At 43.1% G+C, this 20838-nt stretch overlaps 1 protein-coding gene across 2 annotated transcripts in view; it reads left to right on the top strand.

The window, feature by feature from the left end:
- Positions 1 to 1528: 1528 nt before the first annotated feature.
- Positions 1529 to 20838, top strand: part of CFAP54 (cilia and flagella associated protein 54) — a 331179-nt gene continuing 311869 nt past the window's right edge. For both annotated transcript variants that reach the window (XM_075600548.1, XM_075600549.1), the window contains exons 1-3: positions 1529 to 1754; positions 19344 to 19449; positions 20689 to 20832. In XM_075600548.1, coding sequence (XP_075456663.1) covers positions 1600 to 1754; positions 19344 to 19449; positions 20689 to 20832 — 405 coding nt within the window. In that variant the 5' untranslated portion in view covers positions 1529 to 1599. The remainder of the gene's footprint in view (positions 1755 to 19343; positions 19450 to 20688; positions 20833 to 20838) is intronic.

Raw genomic sequence — 20838 nt, 5'->3', positions numbered from 1 at the left:
GCACGCACGCATTGCATCAGTATAATCGGAGCCTCAAGCAACTGGATTCATTTGTGCTGCTCTGTAAACCAGTGTTTTTCAACCAGGCTTCCTGGGAACCCTTGGGTTCCCTTTGCAGCTCTAAAGGGTTCCCTGCAATTTTCAGGTAATTTGAAAATTGTACCAAATACAGAAGAATTTACAATGCATCTGATCTCAGACATGATATTAGAGAGGGTTGGGGTTCTTTACAATGCATCCGATCTCAGACGCGCTATTAGAGAGGATTGGGGTTCCTTACAATGCATCTGATCTCAGACGCGCTATTAGAGAGGGTTGGGGTTCCTTACAATGCATCTGATCTCAGACTCGCTATTAGAGAGCGTTTGAGTTCCTTACAATACATCTGATCTGAGGCGCGCTATTAGAGAGGGTTGGAGTTCTCCAAAATTTTACATAGGGTTCTTTAACCAGAAAAAAGATTGGAAACCACTACTTTAGACCATCATATACCTGGCCATAAAAAAAGTTACAACTTGCATAATATTAACTATAAACTGCTTTTAAAGCAAAAATCCTGAAATGAAAATTGATTTTTTTAAAACAGTATTTGAACAGTGGTGCAGGAGGGTCCTTCAGAGCGGAACCACGCTAATTTCAGATCCAGATCCCAAGATACTTACTGGTTTAATCGCCACTGTGGTTATTTAAATATGGCAGTCGTGGTTGTCAAACAGGAAGCCACGTCGTCAACCATTACAGGTTTCTCTTGGATCGCAGTTTGGTGGCCATTTAGGATTTTGTGACACCTAAAACTATAAGAATCTCAGAAACCAGGGCGTCTTCCGAGGTAAACATAGCACAGTTCAGCTCCGGAAGGCCCTGCGGTTTGTATTCTGCAATCAAGAATAAATAAAAAAACAGAGCAGTCAGGAATGCTGTTTTCATTGTTGTGTCTGGGGAGTATCACCAAATTTGCATAATGGTCATTTGCATGTGGTTAACATTCAAAACATTTAAACTTGTGAAAGTAAACTTATAAACCAAATTGTAGATTATTACAATTTTATTGGGTGCATTCACTTTATTGTAACACTAATACTTGTTCAGAAATGGGACTGTACTTCCCCCCTCTATGAATATGCAGGAAGGAAAATAGTAAAATTGGGGTGAAGTTTTTCCTACGCAAAAGGAGAGAACAGCTGACATTTAACAATATCATATACAGTACAGTTTGTGGCCAGAGTTGAAACTGTATCAAATTAATCAAAAGAAAAAAAAACAACAACACATTTTAAAGCTTAGATATTTCCTATAGCTATAGTGCAACTGGTGCTGTTTCTTCGTGCTGTAAACCTGCAGCAAACCTTGTATTAGTGATCCTCCAAACATAAGCCTGACATTTACTCCATGAGCACAGACTGCATCAAGATGCTCCAGTTGCATTCCAATTCTCAACACATCCGGAGTCATTGGAACGCAAAATGGTGGTCAGGCTCTGAGTGCGTTCCACGCCTCCCCATGACGACGGTTTCCTAGCAACAGGCGGTGGTGTACACATCCCAGTTTTGGGGAGCCGGGCCGCACGGCAGAGAATCGGTACTAGTGAGAGCGGGCAGGATGGAGCCGCTACCCGCTACCTTTTATGGGGACATAGACCAGAAGAACCCCGTGATAGCGACGTTTGAGGGCGAAGTAAAACAGCTCTTGGGTTTCATGAGGAAGATGCACACTGCGCCCCCAGGAGAGCGGCAACATGTGGACTACAGGAGGGGGTAACACCTTACATACTCACCTGTCACTCACTGTATGCAGATACTCACACGGGAGTGACTCACCTTATATAAATACACACCTCACCTGAGTGTCACTCACTGTATGCATACACTCACATGAGAGTGACTCACTATACACACACCTCACCCGAGTGTCACTCACTGTATGCATACACTCACACGAGAGTGACTCACTAAACACACACCTCACCCGAGTGTCACTCACTGTATGCATACACTCACATGAGAGGAACTCGCTATACACACACACCTCACTGTCACTCACTGTATGCACACACTCACATGAGAGTGACTCACTATACACACACCTCACCCGAGTGTCACTCACTGTATGCATACACTCACATGAGAGGAACTCGCTATACACACACCTCCCCGTAACTCACTGTATGCACACACTCATATGAGGGTGACTCAATATACACACACCTCACCTCAGTCACTCACTGTATGCACACACTCATATGATGGTGACTCAATATACACACACACCTCACCTCAGAGTCTCTCAGTGTATGCATACACTCACATGAGGGTGACTCACTAGATATATATCAAATGGAAATATTACTTTATGCTCATTTGTATGTCTTAGACAGGTCTGCAACCCTGCCTTTCACCATTATCACCCCGCACTTTCACTGCAGCAAGGGATTCTGGGAAATGACATGCAAATGAGCACACAGTGCCACCTTTTGCTTAAAAAACATTTAACATGGTCCCCTATAAGTTTAAGCTTGCTACATTTCCCAGCTTTGAGCACAGCCTGGGTTAAGATGCATAGCCAGTAAACCCACCCACAGACAGCTGTTTCGACCTTAATGGGTCTCCTCAGTGTGTGGTTGGAAGCCAGTATAGCCAACTTCCAATAAGATCACTTTTTTTTATTTTTTTTTAAAGATCTTCCTATTTGCTATATGCAATACAGTGGAGGTTTCTTGTTGCCTTTTTCACCCACCATAACTTAAAACGTGATGGTAAACCCTACGCCTTGAAAATTGCAAAGCCAGCAGTACAACCAATTTCACACTGATAATACCCATTAAGGTTAAAACATGTCTGTGAATGGTTTCTCTGGCTTCGTATCTGATTCCCATGCTGTGCTTTAAAGCTGTATTAACAGCGAGGATTAGCTTATATGGGCTCCATGTAACAATGGTTTTTCAGGCAAAAGGTGACACGGTGTGCTCATTTGCATGTCACTTCCCAGAATCAGATGCTGCAGTGGAAACACTGTATGCTGGGTGATAATGGCGAAAGGCAGGGTTGCAGACCTGCCTAAGACATGTGAATGTGCCAACAAATGATCTTTTTATTTGCTATATGCTGTACGGTGGAGGTTTCTTGTTGCCTTTTTTACCCACCATAACTTAAAACATATATATCTATATATATATACCATAATACTGAGTTAAGTTATGGTGAGTAAAAAAAGTGACAAAAACCCTCCACAGGAAAGCAAATATGCAAATACATGATAAAAATGGTTTTTGAGGCAAAAAGTGACACTGTGTGCTCATTTGCATGTCATTTCCCAGAATCCCTTGCTGCAGTGTAAGTGCTGTATGCTGGGTGATAATGGGGAAAGGCGGGGTTGCAGACCTGCCTAAGACATGCAGATGAGCATACAGTTGTATTTGCATATATATATCTCTATATATATATACAGCTAAACCCCGTTATAACGCGCCTCGTTATACCGCGATTCGGTTATAACGCGGTTTTCCCGTGGCTCCCGTTTTTTTTTTGCACACTGCACACACTGCACACACTCACTGCACACACACTGCTCATTGCTCACACTGCCACACTGCACACACACTGCACACTGCACACACACTGCTCATTGCTCACACTGACACACTGCACACACACTGACACACTGCACACACACTGCACACTGCACACACACTGCTCATTGCTCACACTGCACACACTGACACACTGCACACACACTGCACACACACTGCACACACACTGCTCATTGCACACACTGACACACTGCACACTGCACACACACTGCTCATTGGACACACTGCACACACACTGCTCATTGCTCACACTGCACACACTGACACACTGCACACACACTGCTCATTGCTCACACTGCACACACTGACACACTGCACACACACTGTACACTGCACACACACTCCTCATTGCTCACACTGCACACACTGACACACTGCACACACACTGCACACTGCACACTGCACACAATTATTATATAGAAATAAACAGACAACTGCACTTTAACAGATGTATTTTGCCTGTACAACGTCTTGTGACTTTTGTTTCACAAAGTTAAGGGGGTGGGAAGTCATTGTGCTGTGGGGGTTGGGGGGGTGGCAGGGCCCTGCGCTGCGGCTACGGCGGGCCCTGTACTGCGGCGGGGGGGGGGGGTTTAGCGGTCTGTGTGTGTGAGTGCGAGTGCCTGTCTGTGTGTGTGTGTGTGTGAGTGCGTGAGTGCCTGCATGTGTGTGCGCGCGTGTGTGTGTATAAGTGCGTGAGTGCCTGTGTGTGTGTGTGTGTGTGTGTATGTGTGTATGTATGAGTGCTCCAGCCCGAGTCCGTGGAGGGAGGGGGGGGGAGAGTAGCGGGTCCCTCCTGCAGCCCGTGTAGGGAGGGGGGGGAGAGTAGCAGCTCCCTCCTGCAGTCCGTGAAGGGAGGGGGGGGAGAGTAGCGGGTCCCTCCGCTCAAGCCACGCCCCCCTCCCTGTCAAACCTCCCACCTCCCGCTCCGGCTCTTACACTTACTTACACACACTCACAGACACTCACAGACACTCACACACACTCACGCACACTCACGCACACTCACGCACACTTACGCACACTTACGCACACACACACACACACACACACACGCACACTCACGCACACTCACACACACTCACACACACTCACACACACTTACACACACTTACACACACACTCAGACACTCAGACACTTACACACACTCACAGACACTTACACACACTCACACCCACATACACACACCCATATACACACACACACTTTCTCTCCCATATATACATACATACACACACACATACACACACACACACACTCTCTCACTCTACACAGACGGGGGGTGGGGTCGGAGCAGAGGAGAGGCCGCGACCAGCACCACCACCCGCTCCCCCCCCCTCCTCCCGCGCAGGCAGCGGGAGCACCGGGGACAGCGGTGGGGAGAAGAAACCCCCCGCTACCACCTCCATGCAGGCAGCGGGATCTGAGGTAAGCGGCGACCTGAGGGACATCCCCGCTCCCATCTCCTGCCCCGCGGGCTGTCACGCGGTGACAGGGGGAAGCGGGGACAGGAGGGACATCCCCGCTCCCATCTCCTGCCCCGCGGCCTGTCCCGCGGTGACAGGGGGAAGCGGGGACAGGAGGGACATCCCCGCTCCCATCTCCTGCCCCGCGGCCTGTCCCGCGGTGACAGGGGGAAGCGGGGACAGGAGGGACATCCCCGCTCCCATCTCCTGCCCCGCGGCCTGTCCCGCGGTGACAGGGGGAAGCGGGGACAGGAGGGACATCCCCGCTCCCATCTCCTTCCCCGCGGGCTGTCCCGCGGTGACAGGGGGAAGCGGGGACAGGAGGGACATCCCCGCTCCCATCTCCTGCCCCGCGGGCTGTCCCGCGGTGACAGGGGGAAGCGGGGAGCGGAGGGACATGCCCGCTCCCATCTCCTGTCCCGCGGGATGAATATGCGCTAAAGCGCGGCGGCCATTTTTTTTTCTCCCGACCCCGTTAGTAACGCGGTGGTCTCGGGGTGGACCCCGAGACCCACGTTATAACGGGGTTTAGCTGTATCTATATATATATCTCACAGAAAGAAATCAGCGCTAGGACTAACACAAATGAAATACTATAAGTGTGTAAATGGGTGACTAATAAATGTACTCACCTAGGTGAAATGAGCTAGCAGGATGCAGCCCTAATGGAAGAAAGAAAAAAGGCGCAATCCTGTATAGTAATAAAAAACAGGAAAATGTATTAATTAAGGAAGGCTAGGTGACTGAACAAATTAAAACAAACACAATGATGCCAATAGACACAATAAACACAATATATGACAATAAAAAACAAGAGTACTCTTGAAAATAAAAAAGAAGGGAAATGTGACCAAAAAATGTCCAACAGCGCAAATGTAGGAAGCAGTGAGATGTGGGAGGAATTGTCACTCGATAGGTAGCAAATGACTGGAGCAACAAATGGGGAGAGGTAATTGACCCGTCAGATGATTGATTGCGGATGCAAACGTGGAAAAATCAGGCTGATATTGACCTCCTATAGATGGAGATGGGGGGTAAGCAAATAGCATAGGCAAGGGATTAAGGAATGGTCTCACCAAAGGATGTAACCGCGATGATCACAGGGGTCTCCGCGTCCCTCCGTCAGAACACCAACGAAATCACGCTGGAGATGAACATGTGATGCTGATCCGGGTAACACTGGAGACGCTGTTCCACTTCCACTTCCTGGATTACCCCCTAACACAAGACAGCTGTATTCGTTCAAATTGAATATTCAATCGTGTCTCTGCTTGATGTCAGACTCAGACTCAGTCAGACAGACAAATGCAGCCTTCCACTTTGTTCCGCCAATATAACTGAAATAGTTGCTTTCACTCCACACATGCGATTAGGCACTCCTCTCACAGTCAGCTTTTCGGACATTGATGACGCGAACCTACGCTGTTTCGTCAGCTGTTGCGCCGACTTCTTCAATGGTGAATTCTAGGGTTTAAGTGGTGAACTTTTATAGGGTTGACTTAAACTTGATAGGTTAATTAGTAGGAAGACAAATATGATGTCTCTTAAAGAGAAATACATACAGAAAATGACCATCAATTAAACTAGGATAGGGCCAATATATAACAAAAAATCTAAGGTGATTGGAATAGGGCTGCAATATAAAACATATATAATAAGGCAAGTCAAATTAAGAAAAAAGATATTATTAAATGTTACATACCAATAATCACAAAAGAAATAAATATAAAATAACTATGTATATATGTATATATTTCATAGTTATTTTATATTTATTTCTTTTGTGATTATTGGTATGTAACATTTAATATTAACATGTAATATTGAATCCAAATCCTTATATTAATAAAATATATATATATATATATATAGATTATATATATATATATATATATATATATATATATACATACTAAATATTAATAATAAAATAAAATAAAAAAATTAAATTTTTTTTTTATAAAAATTGTGAATCTGGAAAAATTGAAATATATATATATAACATTAAGCATAGACATGTAAGGAAAACAGACTCAAAAATAGAGGAAGGTAAATAAAATAAAAATGTGTGTACATTCATGTAAAAAGTGTATACACACATGTAGTGCATATATAATTATCACATGCGTGAACACAAGTATTCATATGTAAACAATAAAGTAAACAAAGATATATAAAAATGTGGACATACACATAAAGGACTCAAAACTACATAAAAATGAGTCTGATGATCTAAACAATATGGAATGGGGAGGGAAAAAAAGGGGTGGGGGAAGGGGGAAGGAAAGAGTGGGCAGGCAGACTAGGAAGGAGAACTTGGACACTAGACAATGGTACTAGTGTCCAAATTCTCATTCAAAACTCCGAGTGTCAGGCTATTAAGCCTGAAAATCCAGTAGGTTTCCCTAAGAGAGAGCAATTTGACCCTATCTCCCGCTAAAACAGATGAGGGAATATGTTCCAGACCCATGACTCTCATAGCATCAGTAGATTTATTGTGGCAAAGGAGACAATGTCTTGACAAACTATGGTTAGTCATACCGTTCAAAATATTTCTCCTATGCTCTAAAAATCTAGTGCAGAGGGGACGTGTGGTGCACAATGAATAAGGTATATTACTAAAGTGGTTTGGCAATTAATAAAGCCTTTAACCACAAATGTCTCACCATTAGAAAAATATGTAAATTTCTTTTGTGTTGTCAAAAAAGTACAAGTGAGACATCTCCCTCTATTGCATCTAAAGTGTCCTGTTGGTTTTGTGAACCCAGTATTGGGTAAAGATTGTAATTTAGTAGGAGCCAAGATGGTTTTATGACATTCCGCTCTTCTAAATATAATGGAAGGAGCCTCATCCAAATGTGTTCCCAAGATTGGATCTTTTCTCAATGTCCCAGTGCCTATTCATGATCGAACAGACGGACTTGTGTGACTGGCTGAATTTGGTGGAAAATTATAAACATTCCTTAAAGGAAGATTTTGACACAGTTTTCTTAAGATATTTATCTTTCGTTGCTTGAAGCAGAGTTTTCCGGTCAAGATTAGCTGCTCGCACAAAAGATTGCTCTACAAGAGTAGTGTCATATCCTTTTTCAATAAATTTGGCCTTCATAATATTAGACTGAACAATGAAATCCAGATCCGTGGAGCAATTTGTTTTAGTCTACCAAATTGACTAAAGGGTATATTCCCTAGCCAACTTTGATGGTGACTGCTCTTGGCATGAAGATAACTGTTAGATGCCACTTCTTTTATATGTACATCTGTCTGGATTTCATTGTTCGAGTCTACCTTAAGGCAAAGATCAAGAAAAACAATAGATGTAGGATCTATCACTGATGTGATTACCAGACCAAGGGTATTAGAAGAAAAATGAGTGAATAAATCGTGAATATCACCAAAAGCAGTGTCCCAAATAATTAAAATATAGTCTATGAAACGGCCATAGTAGACGAGGCCCACGCTATATGGGTTGTTGGTCCAAACTTGTTTGTCCTCCTAACAACCCATAAATAAGTTGGCATAGCTAGGTGCGAACCTCGTCCCCATGGCCGTTCCACAGACCTGTAAATAATATTGTGACTGAAATAAAAAATAATTGTGCATTAAAATAAATTCAATAATAGAAAGAATAAATTTATTTTGTATTTCAGATAATCCACCATCACCACATAGAAAATATTCTACCGCTGACAGACCTCTAGCATGTTCTATACAAATATAGAGAAACGGAATGTCACAAGTGGCCCAAATATATGATGGTTTCCACTGAATGTACGAGACAGAATCGATGACATGCAAGCTGTCCCTAATATGTGACCTCAAAGTTGATACATGGGTCTGAAGATAATAATCAACATATTGGGACAAGTTCGATGTCATCGAATCTGTCCCGGACACTATAGGTCTGCCAGGGGAAGAAGTGAGGGACTTGTGAACCTTGGTAAATGATAAAAAATAGGAACCCGGGGAAATGTGTTATATAAAAATTTAAATTCAGTGTCTGTAAGAATACCGTTGGTCTGGGCTTCTTTAAGTATTGCCATAAGTTCGGCTTGGAAAACAACAGTGGAGTTAGATCGTATTTTAACATAAGAAGTCTCATCTGAAAGGAGGCGTTGTGCTTCACCAATATAGGCTAACCTATCTTGATGCACTATACCGCCTCCTTTATCTGCCTGGCGAATAACCAATTCAGAATTATTCTGTAGTTGTTCAATAGCTATTATTTCGCCGCAGGAGAGATTTTTCTTTAAAGGTTTAGAGCGTTGATCCTTGCATAAATCTTGAAGTTCACTATGAACCATAGAGTAAAAGGTCTCTATATAACTTCCCTTCGATTGATAGGGGAAAAAATGAGATTTTGGCCTAAATGGAGAGTGATTAATGGGTATGACATCACTTGTAGCAGAGGACATTAGATCCACATTTGATGATGTGCAATTGTCATAAAAATGATCTAACCATAAGCCAGTCATAGTGTCCATCAGACCTTGATTGTTAATATCAAATAATTGTGTGGGACCTAAATTGTTTTTCAAAAGAAAATGTCTTTTGAGAGTTAATTTCCGTATAAAACGGTTAAGGTAAATAAACAAATCAAAGGGATCCGAATAGACACTGGGACAAAAGGACAAACCTTTATTGAGAATACAGATCTGATCAGGAGTGAGCATATGTGAAGAAAGATTATAAATACCTATAGGTTCAGGAGGCATTGAATTCATAATTTTCAATGCCTTCTTCTCTTGGACCCTTCTTCCTGCTCTAACTCCTCTTCCCTTGAACTTCCTCTTTTTAGTGAGTTGTTCATGGGATTCAGATCCTGTTCTAGTGTGTGATGCAATTGATCTTCTTTGGAACACATCGCATTTGGCCCCCTCTCTAAAAAAGTATGGGAGTTTTTAACATCAGTCGAGTTTTTGGGTCTAGCTCCCAACTGAATATCAGTAGAGGGAACCCGTGCATCAGAGTTGAAACAGGAATCACTAGAGGTACTAGCTCTCTCATTTTCCAGACAAGAATATCTGTTTTTCTGTCCCCTATAAGCTTAAGCCACACCGAAGAGATCCATTAAGGTCGAAACAGTCTGTCTGTGTGTGGGTTTGCTGGCTATGCATCTTAACCCTGGCTGTGCTCAAAAATTTGACCACGCAGCAAGCTTAAGCCTATAGGGGAACCATGTTGAATGGTTTTGAAGCAAAAGGTGGCACTGTGTGCTCATTTGCATGTAATTTCCCAGAATCCCTTGCTATGTGGGTTAGAGCTGGCTTTTTAATCTGAAACAGAGTGAGAGGAGAGAGGCAGTTCAAACTGCATTGCTGGGGCGGCGCTCCTACATTGGAGACACAAAGTGTGGACATTCTTTCTGTGACGCTGAGAGTCCATTCCAAGCGCCACGAGTGCCGATCCCTTGGATTCAGCTATACCACCACTGAAGTGGAGAACATCATCTCTCCCCTCTTCTGACCTGATGACATCTTATACTGATAAGTATCTGCCTTGTACACCCACATCATCAGCGTTACTGCTCTAACTACACCCTGGCTGCACCTTCCCCTGTTCCTGGAAGCTAACAGATTGTCTCCCTTGACTGTTTTGATATATTTGAAGTGAGTGCATGTCCTGGTGGGCTCTCTTGAATTTGAATACATTTGTGTCTTTTACATACAGTATTATGCTATGGAGCTGGCGCTTCTTTTTCTCTTGTTTATATATATATATATATATATATATATATATATATATATATATATATATATATTAAATGGAGATATCAGCAGCACACCAAATAATGCAAAATTATACCAATCAATACTTATCTTCCAACTGGGTGCACACGGAAGAGCCATGATCCCCATCCGGCTCCTAAAAACATCCATAGGAACAAAATCCACAGTACTCGCTCAGTAATAGTACATGGTAACAATTTATTTCATCAACAATACAAAAAAAAATAGTAAATGTTTCGGACAATCTAGTCCTTTATATAGCTCAATAAAATCAAGACTTCCATTCTACCATGACTCATAGAGACAGTATCAGCTGTTTTCAGTTACCGTACTGATGCTGGGTGGCTGTCCTGGCATCCCAGGCAACCTGCATGGGAACAATGGTTCCCCACATCCCAGCTTTCATAACAGAGGTAAACCTCCTCTCCAGACTTTCCAAAACGATCATAAGCTCCTCATTCCGGTGCAATCACTTAATTTTTCATCTATCCTATCTATCTATCTATCTATCTATCTATCTATCTATCTATCTATCTATCTATCAAAGCATTTAGTTAGCCACAGAACGGTATTGCGTATATTTGGGGATTCTTGCCTTCTATTAACTCTTCTTTTACCAAGCACAGAATGGTTTATAGCAGCAGTGCGCAAAGTGGGAGGCACCGCGAGAATTTCTAAGGGTGGGGGGGCGCGGCGGTTACAGAGGCCCCGCGCTCTTCTCCACGACATTTAAATGAAATGCCGGGGGAGGCGTGAGGCCTCTATAACTCCCTTACATGGTCTCTTCCCAGTCTTTAGCAACGCGTCGCTATTGCAACGCGGCATAAAATGACACCGTGGGGTCATGTGATGTCACACGTCGCCATGGCAATGCGCGTCACATGACGCGTCGGGGTCATGTGACGTCACATGATCCGCGACGTCATTTGACGCCGAGTTTTCAGGAGAGGAGAGGCGCGAATTCCGCGGCTCCTGGGCTGGGAGGCGCAGCTCGAGAAGTTTGCGCACCCCTGTTCTATAGAAGGGCTTACCAACCTTTTTGGGCCCAAGGGCACACTTGAGACTTAAGGAGAGAGTGGCGGGCACCAACCAATTAACACACACACACAATACACTTACCCTGGGGGAGGCCTCCTGTGCCGCATCGGTCCTGCTCACAGATGTGGAAGTTGGGTTCGACTTCCAGCATGGAGGCACTGTGTTGGGGACTCCTGGTGTATAGGACTATCAATATTTGTTTTTAAAAGGGTGCCACACGAGGTAAAAAAAAATAACGCTGTTCAACTCCGGAGGACCACCTGGTTTGAATTCTGCAAAAAAAACCTAAACAATTTAACAACCTCCGTGCTAAGGGCACATCAACCATCTTCCATGTTTGAAGGGATTACATTAGTGCATGTTTAAAGATACTTAGCATGTGTTTTGGGAAGAGCCAGTTTCTCTGTAAAATTGGTCTAAAGGCTGTCTTTTGGTATTTGTACACAAGGACAATGGAGCATATTCTTTCAATTGCAATAGTGACTTGTCTTTTAGCACAGAATTGTATCTTATCATATTCATTAAGCAGCTATTGCATGCAAACTGATTTTTGATGCATGTTGGCAAAAAACTCAGAATTCATTCAGGTTTATGTATGCGTAATGAATTATCTATGTCTATATAAAAAAAATATTAAAATTAAGTATTCGCATATTTCCTGGGTATCTCTCTCAGGTATTAGTTTAATTAATAGCCCCAATGACTTGTTTCTGATTTTGGTTGAACTTATTATTATTATCGTTTATTTGTAAAACACCAACGTATTCCGCAGCGCGGTATAGTGGGGTACAGAGAGATGTGAATTACATTAACAGAGTTCCGTAACAAATAAGGAAAAACATGCACAAACAAATACATATAGATAATGAGGGCCCTGCTCATGAGAGCTTACAATCTTGAGGGAATGAGGGACAACGTTGAAACAAAAGGTAAAGTGGCTGCTTATTGTAGGATGCAATGTACCTCAGGATGTGGTATAGTCCAGTCGCACAGCTGATCCCAGTTAGGTTTGAGGATGAGGATGTTAGGGGGTGTTGGATAGCGTGGAGATGTTTGAGCCGCACAGCTGTTCCCAATGGTGTTGGAAAGGGGGTTCAGAAGGGAGGTTGATATTAGAGGTATGCCAGATAGATTTAATTGAAAAGTTGCGTTTACAGGGAGTTTTTAAATGTCTGAAAGCTGGGGAAGAGTCTGATGGTGCATGGTAGGGAATTCCAGAGAGAGGGCAGCACGGTAGAGGTCTTGTAGGCGGGAGTGAGGGGAGCTAATATGACAGGAGGAAAGGCACTTGTCATTGGCAGAATGTAGAGGGCATTTAAAAATATAATTGGAGATGAGGGCTGAGATGTAAGGGTGAGCGTCGTTTAGAGCACCCTCTTACATTCTAGAGGATATGGGAATTCTACAGCAGGGGTGCGCAAACTGGGAGGCACGACAGATTTTACAGGGGTACACGGCAGCTGAGCGTGAGGCTTCTGTAAATTCACTTACCAGGCCTCACGTCCACGTGTCTCCATGGCGACGGGTGTCAAATGACACTGCGGGGTCATGTGATGTAATGTTGTAACGCCTGTATGCCCGCAGACCTGGCCAGTCCCCAGTACTGAGGTGGGTAAGGGTATAACATGCACCCACAGCAGTGAGGGCGTGCCCTGAGTGTGGTAATTGCGTTGCCGGGCCTGGTGAGAAAGGGTTAACTTTATACTTGCTGAGTCCGGGTGCCAGAGGTCGGAAGGTAGTTGTCCAATAGCCAGAGTCTAGGGATAGGAGAGAGCAGCGTAGTAATGTCCGAAAGCCAAGGTTCAAGGGCAGGAGAAGGCAGCGTAGTCAAAGTGCAAAGCAGAGTTCAAGTTCAAACCAAGGGAATCCAAACAAGGGCAGGGACAGGAATCAGAGCTGTAATAGACACTGCACACACAGGAGCTACAGGAAAGCTATGCAGAGCGAGGAAGCAGAGGGCAGACTGGGGTTAAAAAGGAGGGAGGACAAATAGCAGGAAGGGGAGGAGCAGGGGTTTGTCTGGGAGCTTGCAGGGATAGGTGTGTGAGAGTAGGGGAGGAGACAGGGAGGTAATCTAGGGTAATGGCCTGTAAGCTGTGAGGAGCGGAACCAGTATCAGGGGAGGATTGGTAAATAGAGCGGGTGTGCGCGCCCTCTGTAACGCGGTCACGTGCGCGCAACACGCGAGTGCCAGAGCGTGGGGGAAGCATCGCGGAGGAGGTGCTCGGCAGAAGAGCAGGAGAGGGGGAAGGAGCAGAGGAAGCAGGTGAGGGAACGTAAGCACGCCGAGGGGCGCGAGTCCCTGACGCGGAACCAGGGAGCGGGAACGCGCGCGCACACTGGATGAACTACGCGAGTGCGCGGACCGCGAACGGGAGCGCGCTGAGCGCGCCGCAAGGGAGTGGGACAGGGAACGCGAAGGCAGAGGAAGGGAAGGGCTGGCCGGAGGGAGCAAGGTGACGGGGACACGCTGGGAAGAGCGAGTCCCCCGATCCGTTACAGACGTCACATGACGCAGCAGTGTCATTTGATGCCCATTGCCATGGCAACGTGGCGTCAAAGGTAAGGGGGGGCGCAACCCAGGGGCAGAGCAGGCAGGGCGTTGCGCAGTCGAGGAAGTTTGTGCATCCCTGTTCTAGAGGGAAAAAAAAACATAGAAAAAAGAGTCCCTGAAATCAGTGCATCAGAGTTACGGATTTGTATTATGGCAACATGTATTTTTCTTATGTCAGTAAGTTGGAGGACAGAATATTAATTCCCCTGTGAGTACAGAAAGTGACTTGCAGGAATAGGCTCATTAATGGGATATAGATAATGCCTGCATCTGGAGATTTAAGAGCCAAAAACTATCTGTGAGGACATCTATGACTCCTAATTCTGCAGGCAAATCGCCCTAGAGCATATAGCATATTCAATCTTCATCCATATAAGTGAAGTGCAGTTGTAGTACTCACAATTTGGCGAAATCTCAGATGTGTGCATCCAGCCAGGAAGTAGAGATGAAAGGAAAGCACTATAGTACGTCGAAACGCATCAGAGTACTTACCTTCCTACCTCCATGTTGTCACCCTATTAATAAAGTAATTTCTTAACATTTGATCTGCTTAGCCCCAGTTTCTTGGAACGCTGTGCTCCGCTTTTTTTGTCCATGTTTGGATCTCCCTTTTGTTCTAGAGGCTATGGGAAGCCACTGTAGGGATTTGCGTAGTGGAGAAGTAGAAGTGGAGCGGTGAGTGAGGTAGATGAGTCTGGCAGCAGCGTTTTGGATGGATTGGCGTTGGGATAGGTGGACAAGAGGAATGCCAACTAGGAGAAGGTTGCAGTAGTCAATGGGGGACAAGATGAGTGAATTAGGGTTTTAGTTGCATCATGAGTGAGAAAAGGGCGTATCCCAGCGATATTTCGGAGGTCAAGACGGCAGGACCCCATGACCCCTAAACAGCGAGCTTCGGGTGTTAATGTCTATGTGGTGTTATTGACAGTGAGGGAGAATTAGGATGTAGGGGTGGCAGATGAAGGGGAAAGAGTATTAGTTTCATATTGGACATGTTAAGCTTCACGTAATGGTGGGATATCCAGGTGAAGATTGCAGAGAGACAGTTGCTAACACGGGACAGAAGACCAGGGGAAGCTGAATTTCTGTATTTTACTTAGTGCCTTGAGAGATTTCTTACACAAGGGTTTATTACTCATATATTACTATTTGTGAAAATGATTCCAGCTGCAAAAGGGGGGCAAAAAAACTGCACTCGATTTTCAAAGACACAAGTTCCAATTGAAAGCAATGAGTTTTTTCACTGATTACATGTGGCACCATTCTTTTGCCACATTTATAAATGACACCTATCTTTGTTAGGGTCCTTTGATGTGGGGTGCACCTTATGCTATTATTGTACGAGGTGCGTACCGTTATAACACAAATTGCAGTGTTCCCTGTATAAGAGCAGTTATCTCGTACAGGAAATATTGCAATTAGTGCTCTAACTATAACTGCTTTGGTTAAGTAAGTTAATGCATTCTGATTTGTTGACATTATTGTCCTGCTTTGTAAAAATATTGTATTTTTTAAATGTTTATTTAAAATTGATAGACCTTTCATTTATAGGTATAATAAGTCTTTATTAAAAAGATTGTAAAAGTTAAACAAATCGACAATATTATACATTCCACAGCTTTAAAGAGCATTCCTTCTAAAAATATACTGCACATGTTGCAACCTCATTTATTCAGCCACTTTGCCATAAGTATCAATACAAATGCTGCACAGAAATACATTCTGTTTGTTACAAGCTCTAGCAGTGCTGTAAAAATGATCCAATATAGTATAGAGAACAACTCCTGCTTTGTAGGCATATTTTTGTGTAAAAATCAAGGTGCATGCAGGATGATTCAGAACATCAAAGAGCACAAGAGGGCAAGCTCTGCAATATTGCACTCGAGATAAGGATTGTGATTGCAGTAAAACTTAAACTTTTAATTGATAAGGCACTAAAATCAGGTAATCACATACATAAATATACAGAAAACATACATTAAAACTGGTCCACGGTTGATCTAAGCTATTATTTAGAACATTTGATATGTCAGCAGCTGGCTGTGTAAGCCGTAAAAGATCTGCTCCGATCCTGATCTAGTATTGTTTAACACTGAGCACCTCAAGGTCCATACCACTACCTTTGTATCCACAACGCTACATAATTTATTCACCACGTGGGGTGGACCAGTTTTAATGTGTGTTTACTGTATATTTATGTATGTGATTACCTTCTTTTAGTGCATTATCAATGAAAGGTTTAAGTTTTAGTCCAATCACTGTACTTATCTCGAGTGCAATATTGCAGAGCTTGCCTCCTGCTCTCTTTGACATTCTGTAACAATGATTATCACATCCTCATTTATCAGGGTGACATTAACTGATCGAATTGCACATTTGTCGCTTTTAAATATGCTTTTCACATAACAGTACCTTGACATTCATCTAAGTCAGGGGTGGCCAACTCCAGTCCTCAAGGGCCACCAACAGGTCAGGTTTTAAAGATAACTCTTGTTTCAGCACAGGTGGCTCAATCAGTTGACTGAGTCACCTGTTCAGTGATATCTTCAAACCTGGCCCGTTGGTGGCCCTTGAGAACTGGAGTTGGCTATTCCTGATCTAGGTTGTAAGAAAATCTTTCAATTGCTTTGTTTAGCAACAGTGTGTAAGACACATGGAGAAGTTAATAGTGATAGTAGCGCATACATTTTACTATGTTATAGCCACACTAGCCAGTTAAATAGGTGCAGCCTTCCACTGGGCTGTGTGTTTTCATTTTTTTCAGTGTCTTCAGTTGAACATTCTCTTCTAATATAAGGAAGACAAGTGACCCTTTAACAGGTGTTTTGCCCTCTGGGTTAAAATCTGAAATGTTTTCCTGCTTATAAATGAGATTCAAGACAGCATGGTGTATGAGCAACACCTTTTGGTTCTTTTAGCTCTCTTTGAGGAGCTTTCAATGGATGGGGTAGATCCTTAGAAGTCGGTTAAATACATAACGATATGTTAACTGAAGTTAACATATTTTTAACTGCTAACAGGGATCTTCAAAGATCAATAACGATGTGTTAAGTGCTGTTTTCAGGTGTAAAGAGCACCTTGCATTATTACAACGGGTGTTAGTGCTAATGTTATGCAAAATATGTATTCCCTATAACAACACATCCACAGAGCTCCATTATAGTTAATGTCACTTATGCCGAATTTGCAACCAAAGTGTGGCGAATTGTACTGTCCTAGTAATGGGAAATGGGAAGCGAGTGCGGCGGCATGCGCGAGTGCGGCAGCATGTGCTAGCGCGGCGGCGGCAGCGGCGGCGCCCAATGGCAGTGCTGAGGGGACGGGCCGCGGACGGTGGCCGGGAGTAGAGTGTTTAGTGGAGTAGAGAGAGAACCAATGAGAGCACGGCCGGCGGAGCACACACCCCGGCGGTGACCGCTCCACAGACTCCTGTTCCGGTGCTGTCTAGGTAAGAAGCAACACAATGCTGGCTCAAGAGATGATCATGATATTGGGGGGGTGGGATGATGATGATGGGTGAGGGTGATGATGGGATGGGCGGAGTGATGATGATGATGATGATGATGATGGGGGGTGATGATGGGGGAGGATGATGAGAAATTACACGATGAGGGGGGATGAAATTAGATGATATGATGATGATGGGGGAAAGGAGATGATGAGGGGGTCAAATGAGATGATATGATAATAGGGCGGGAGAAATGAGATGACGATGATGATGATGAGGGGGTGAAATTAGATGATATGATGATGGGGGGGAAAAGAGATAATGATGATGAGGGGGGAAATGTGCTTCTCTGTAAACGACATTGCTTCATCTTTTATAAGGTAAGGAACGATGCGTTGTGAAGGCCAGCGGCAGGATGTTTAATACGTCTCTAGTGATTCCGCGCCATTGATCTCGATTTAGGGTGGCTTTTTGGGCTTCGGCTACTGTGAAGTGGAGCGGCTTGAGATCTTGCGCTACCTGGTTCGACCACGTTTTCTTTGGAGCATTTCGGTCCACTTTCCAGCCAATGGGTCATGTGGCGTTGAGGCACTGGTATGGTAGTCTGGTGATGTCCATATGGCAGGCGTGCCCAAACCACCTAAGTCTTTGTTGCTTAATGTACTGGTCGATTGTCGATTGGTTTTGACAGGCTAACCATAAATCTTCATTTTTCTATCGGTCTCGTAGTGTAATATGGCGTATGTTACGTTGACATCTTAGTTGGAATCGTTCGTGTAGGTTCATATCGCTTTCGAGTAGTGTCCATGATAATTCGCCATGATAATTCGCCACACCTGTTTCTACATTGAAAAATAGGTTGCCCATCTCTGATCTAAGTATTGTATTGTCATTTACCGGGTTCTTTTTCTCCCCTCTGCTGTTTTTCTCTTTTTGTAACTTTAATTAAACAACTATGCAGGGACCTGATAGAAGTAATGTCACATTTGGGTAAGACAGGTTTAACGCCATGTTACTTAAAGCTATCTCAAGGCATTGATAACGTCACATGGTGTTAAGCGTATGCTAATAAGATAACAAACTGCCGTTGTTTTTGCGTATATTTAGCTTTGTAGATACCTGTTAAGTTCAGGGAAACTAACGGATATTCCAGTCCAGATTTAATGAAGCATTGAGTATCTACTCCATTGAGAGATTGATTGCTTTTCTCTCCAGCATTGGAGGGGGTAGAGCTGAAGAGTGTTAAATGTTATTAAAATCTATAATCACATTACAAATGTTCCGTCCACATTCATATACAATGTACACATTTACATTCATATCCAATGTACCCATAGGTACTTATCGTTGTTATTACAGTATGTCTGCATTTGTTAAAACACAGTTACTTCTGTCTATAAGTATTTGAAAATTGTTTTTTTTAACTCATGTTGCCTTTGGACTGTTAACATTTCTGGTTCTTAGAAAAAGGTGCTCTTTATATGCTCACTGTTTCATATTGTTCTTGGTATTTTGTCTTAGCTCCCGTACCTTATTCAATATTTGGGTCAAGTATAAACCTCGCCTGCCGGCTTGGTATTACCAAGAAAAGCTTCTTAAGGTTGGAGATGGCCTTGCTCAGATCAAAGTAAGTCATGGTCATTTATTGGAAGAATACCATGAACTGGTTTGATTAATTCTATGTTGTTTGTTTATTCTTAAAATATGGTCCTGATCCTCTAGAATTATTGTGAGACTTGCATTTGTAAAGTACCATAGTTGACATTTCTTGAGATGCTGAAATGGGAATACTTGTATATCATCATCGCAGGTGGAGAAATGTGCGGTTCAAGGGATCTATGTGGTCCCCATATCTGCAATAATGTCAGTGATTCCATCCTCCCTATTCAATATAAAAAGAAGTTAATGCATTGCTAACTGTGCATCACACCATTTTGTATACGTGTTTTCCTGTATGTCCATAGTGAGCTATTGCGACTCATGAAGGCGAAAAAACACTTTGATATTGTTATACTTTGTAAGCACCAATTTCAGCTACATACTTACAACTTTATTTTAAGTAACAATTGTGCTCAGGTAGTATAAGATGACATTACCCAATGGGGTCAAATGCCTAAGTGTTTTGTAACATGTTATAACAGCCTTTAAAAATGATCTTGATCTATTTCCCATACATGTTAATCTGGATGTATACATTTACTTCAAAACATAAAGGGAACAATTATTATCAGCATCTAATATTACATTTCTTATGCACATATCAACTGCTGAGCCCGGTCCACTTCTTTGTGCAACCTTTCTTTTTTGCATTTGCTTTTTCTAAGGTAGCACTGCATAGAATTTAGCAGGCTCAGTGAGCCCCTGCGTAGAACAGTTTACAATGTAATACTGGTGCCTGTGACAAAAAGGAAATAAAGTGATTTGCTCAAGGTCTTAGGGAACTGACACTGTAATTCTAACTCGGTTTCCCACTGCCAAGCTTGTACCATTATCAATAGGCCACTTCTTCTCCCTACATGTTATCTGCCATGCCTCCAGGGCTTTCACAAATATGTATGTGTACAGATAAGGGGTTGAATACATTTGGATTAAATGTTATTTTAGTGACTGAAATTGCCACAGGTGGATTTATATACAAATGGACGATAGCACTTGTTACCTGCTCTTTAAATTGAATATTTATAAGAATATGTACAACACTAAAATACATATTTTTACATAGAAGTTCCATTAAAGAGACCCTTTGTAATTTAATTGTATCTGCTTTAATGCTTTGTTCTATGAGTCCTTAGGTTTGCAGCACACTGCTTGAGTTATTTTTCTGAAATTGCATTTTCCTCATAAAATATGTATTGTTTTTTTTCAGGAATACAGACTGGCACTTTTTCAGTGCTATGGACGATATCTTGAACAGTTTTGTTCAGTGGATATTGATGATATTACAGATGTAAACCAATTTAAATCTACATTTTTTCCAAGTGGCACAGAAGATAAAAATGCTGGTCTAACGGCAAGT

This window comes from Ascaphus truei, chromosome 5 (genome assembly GCF_040206685.1).
Source record: "Ascaphus truei isolate aAscTru1 chromosome 5, aAscTru1.hap1, whole genome shotgun sequence".
NCBI classification, from domain to species: Eukaryota; Metazoa; Chordata; class Amphibia; order Anura; family Ascaphidae; genus Ascaphus; species Ascaphus truei.
Note: the sequence above shows the minus strand (reverse complement) of the source record. Positions and strands in the feature narration are given on the sequence as shown.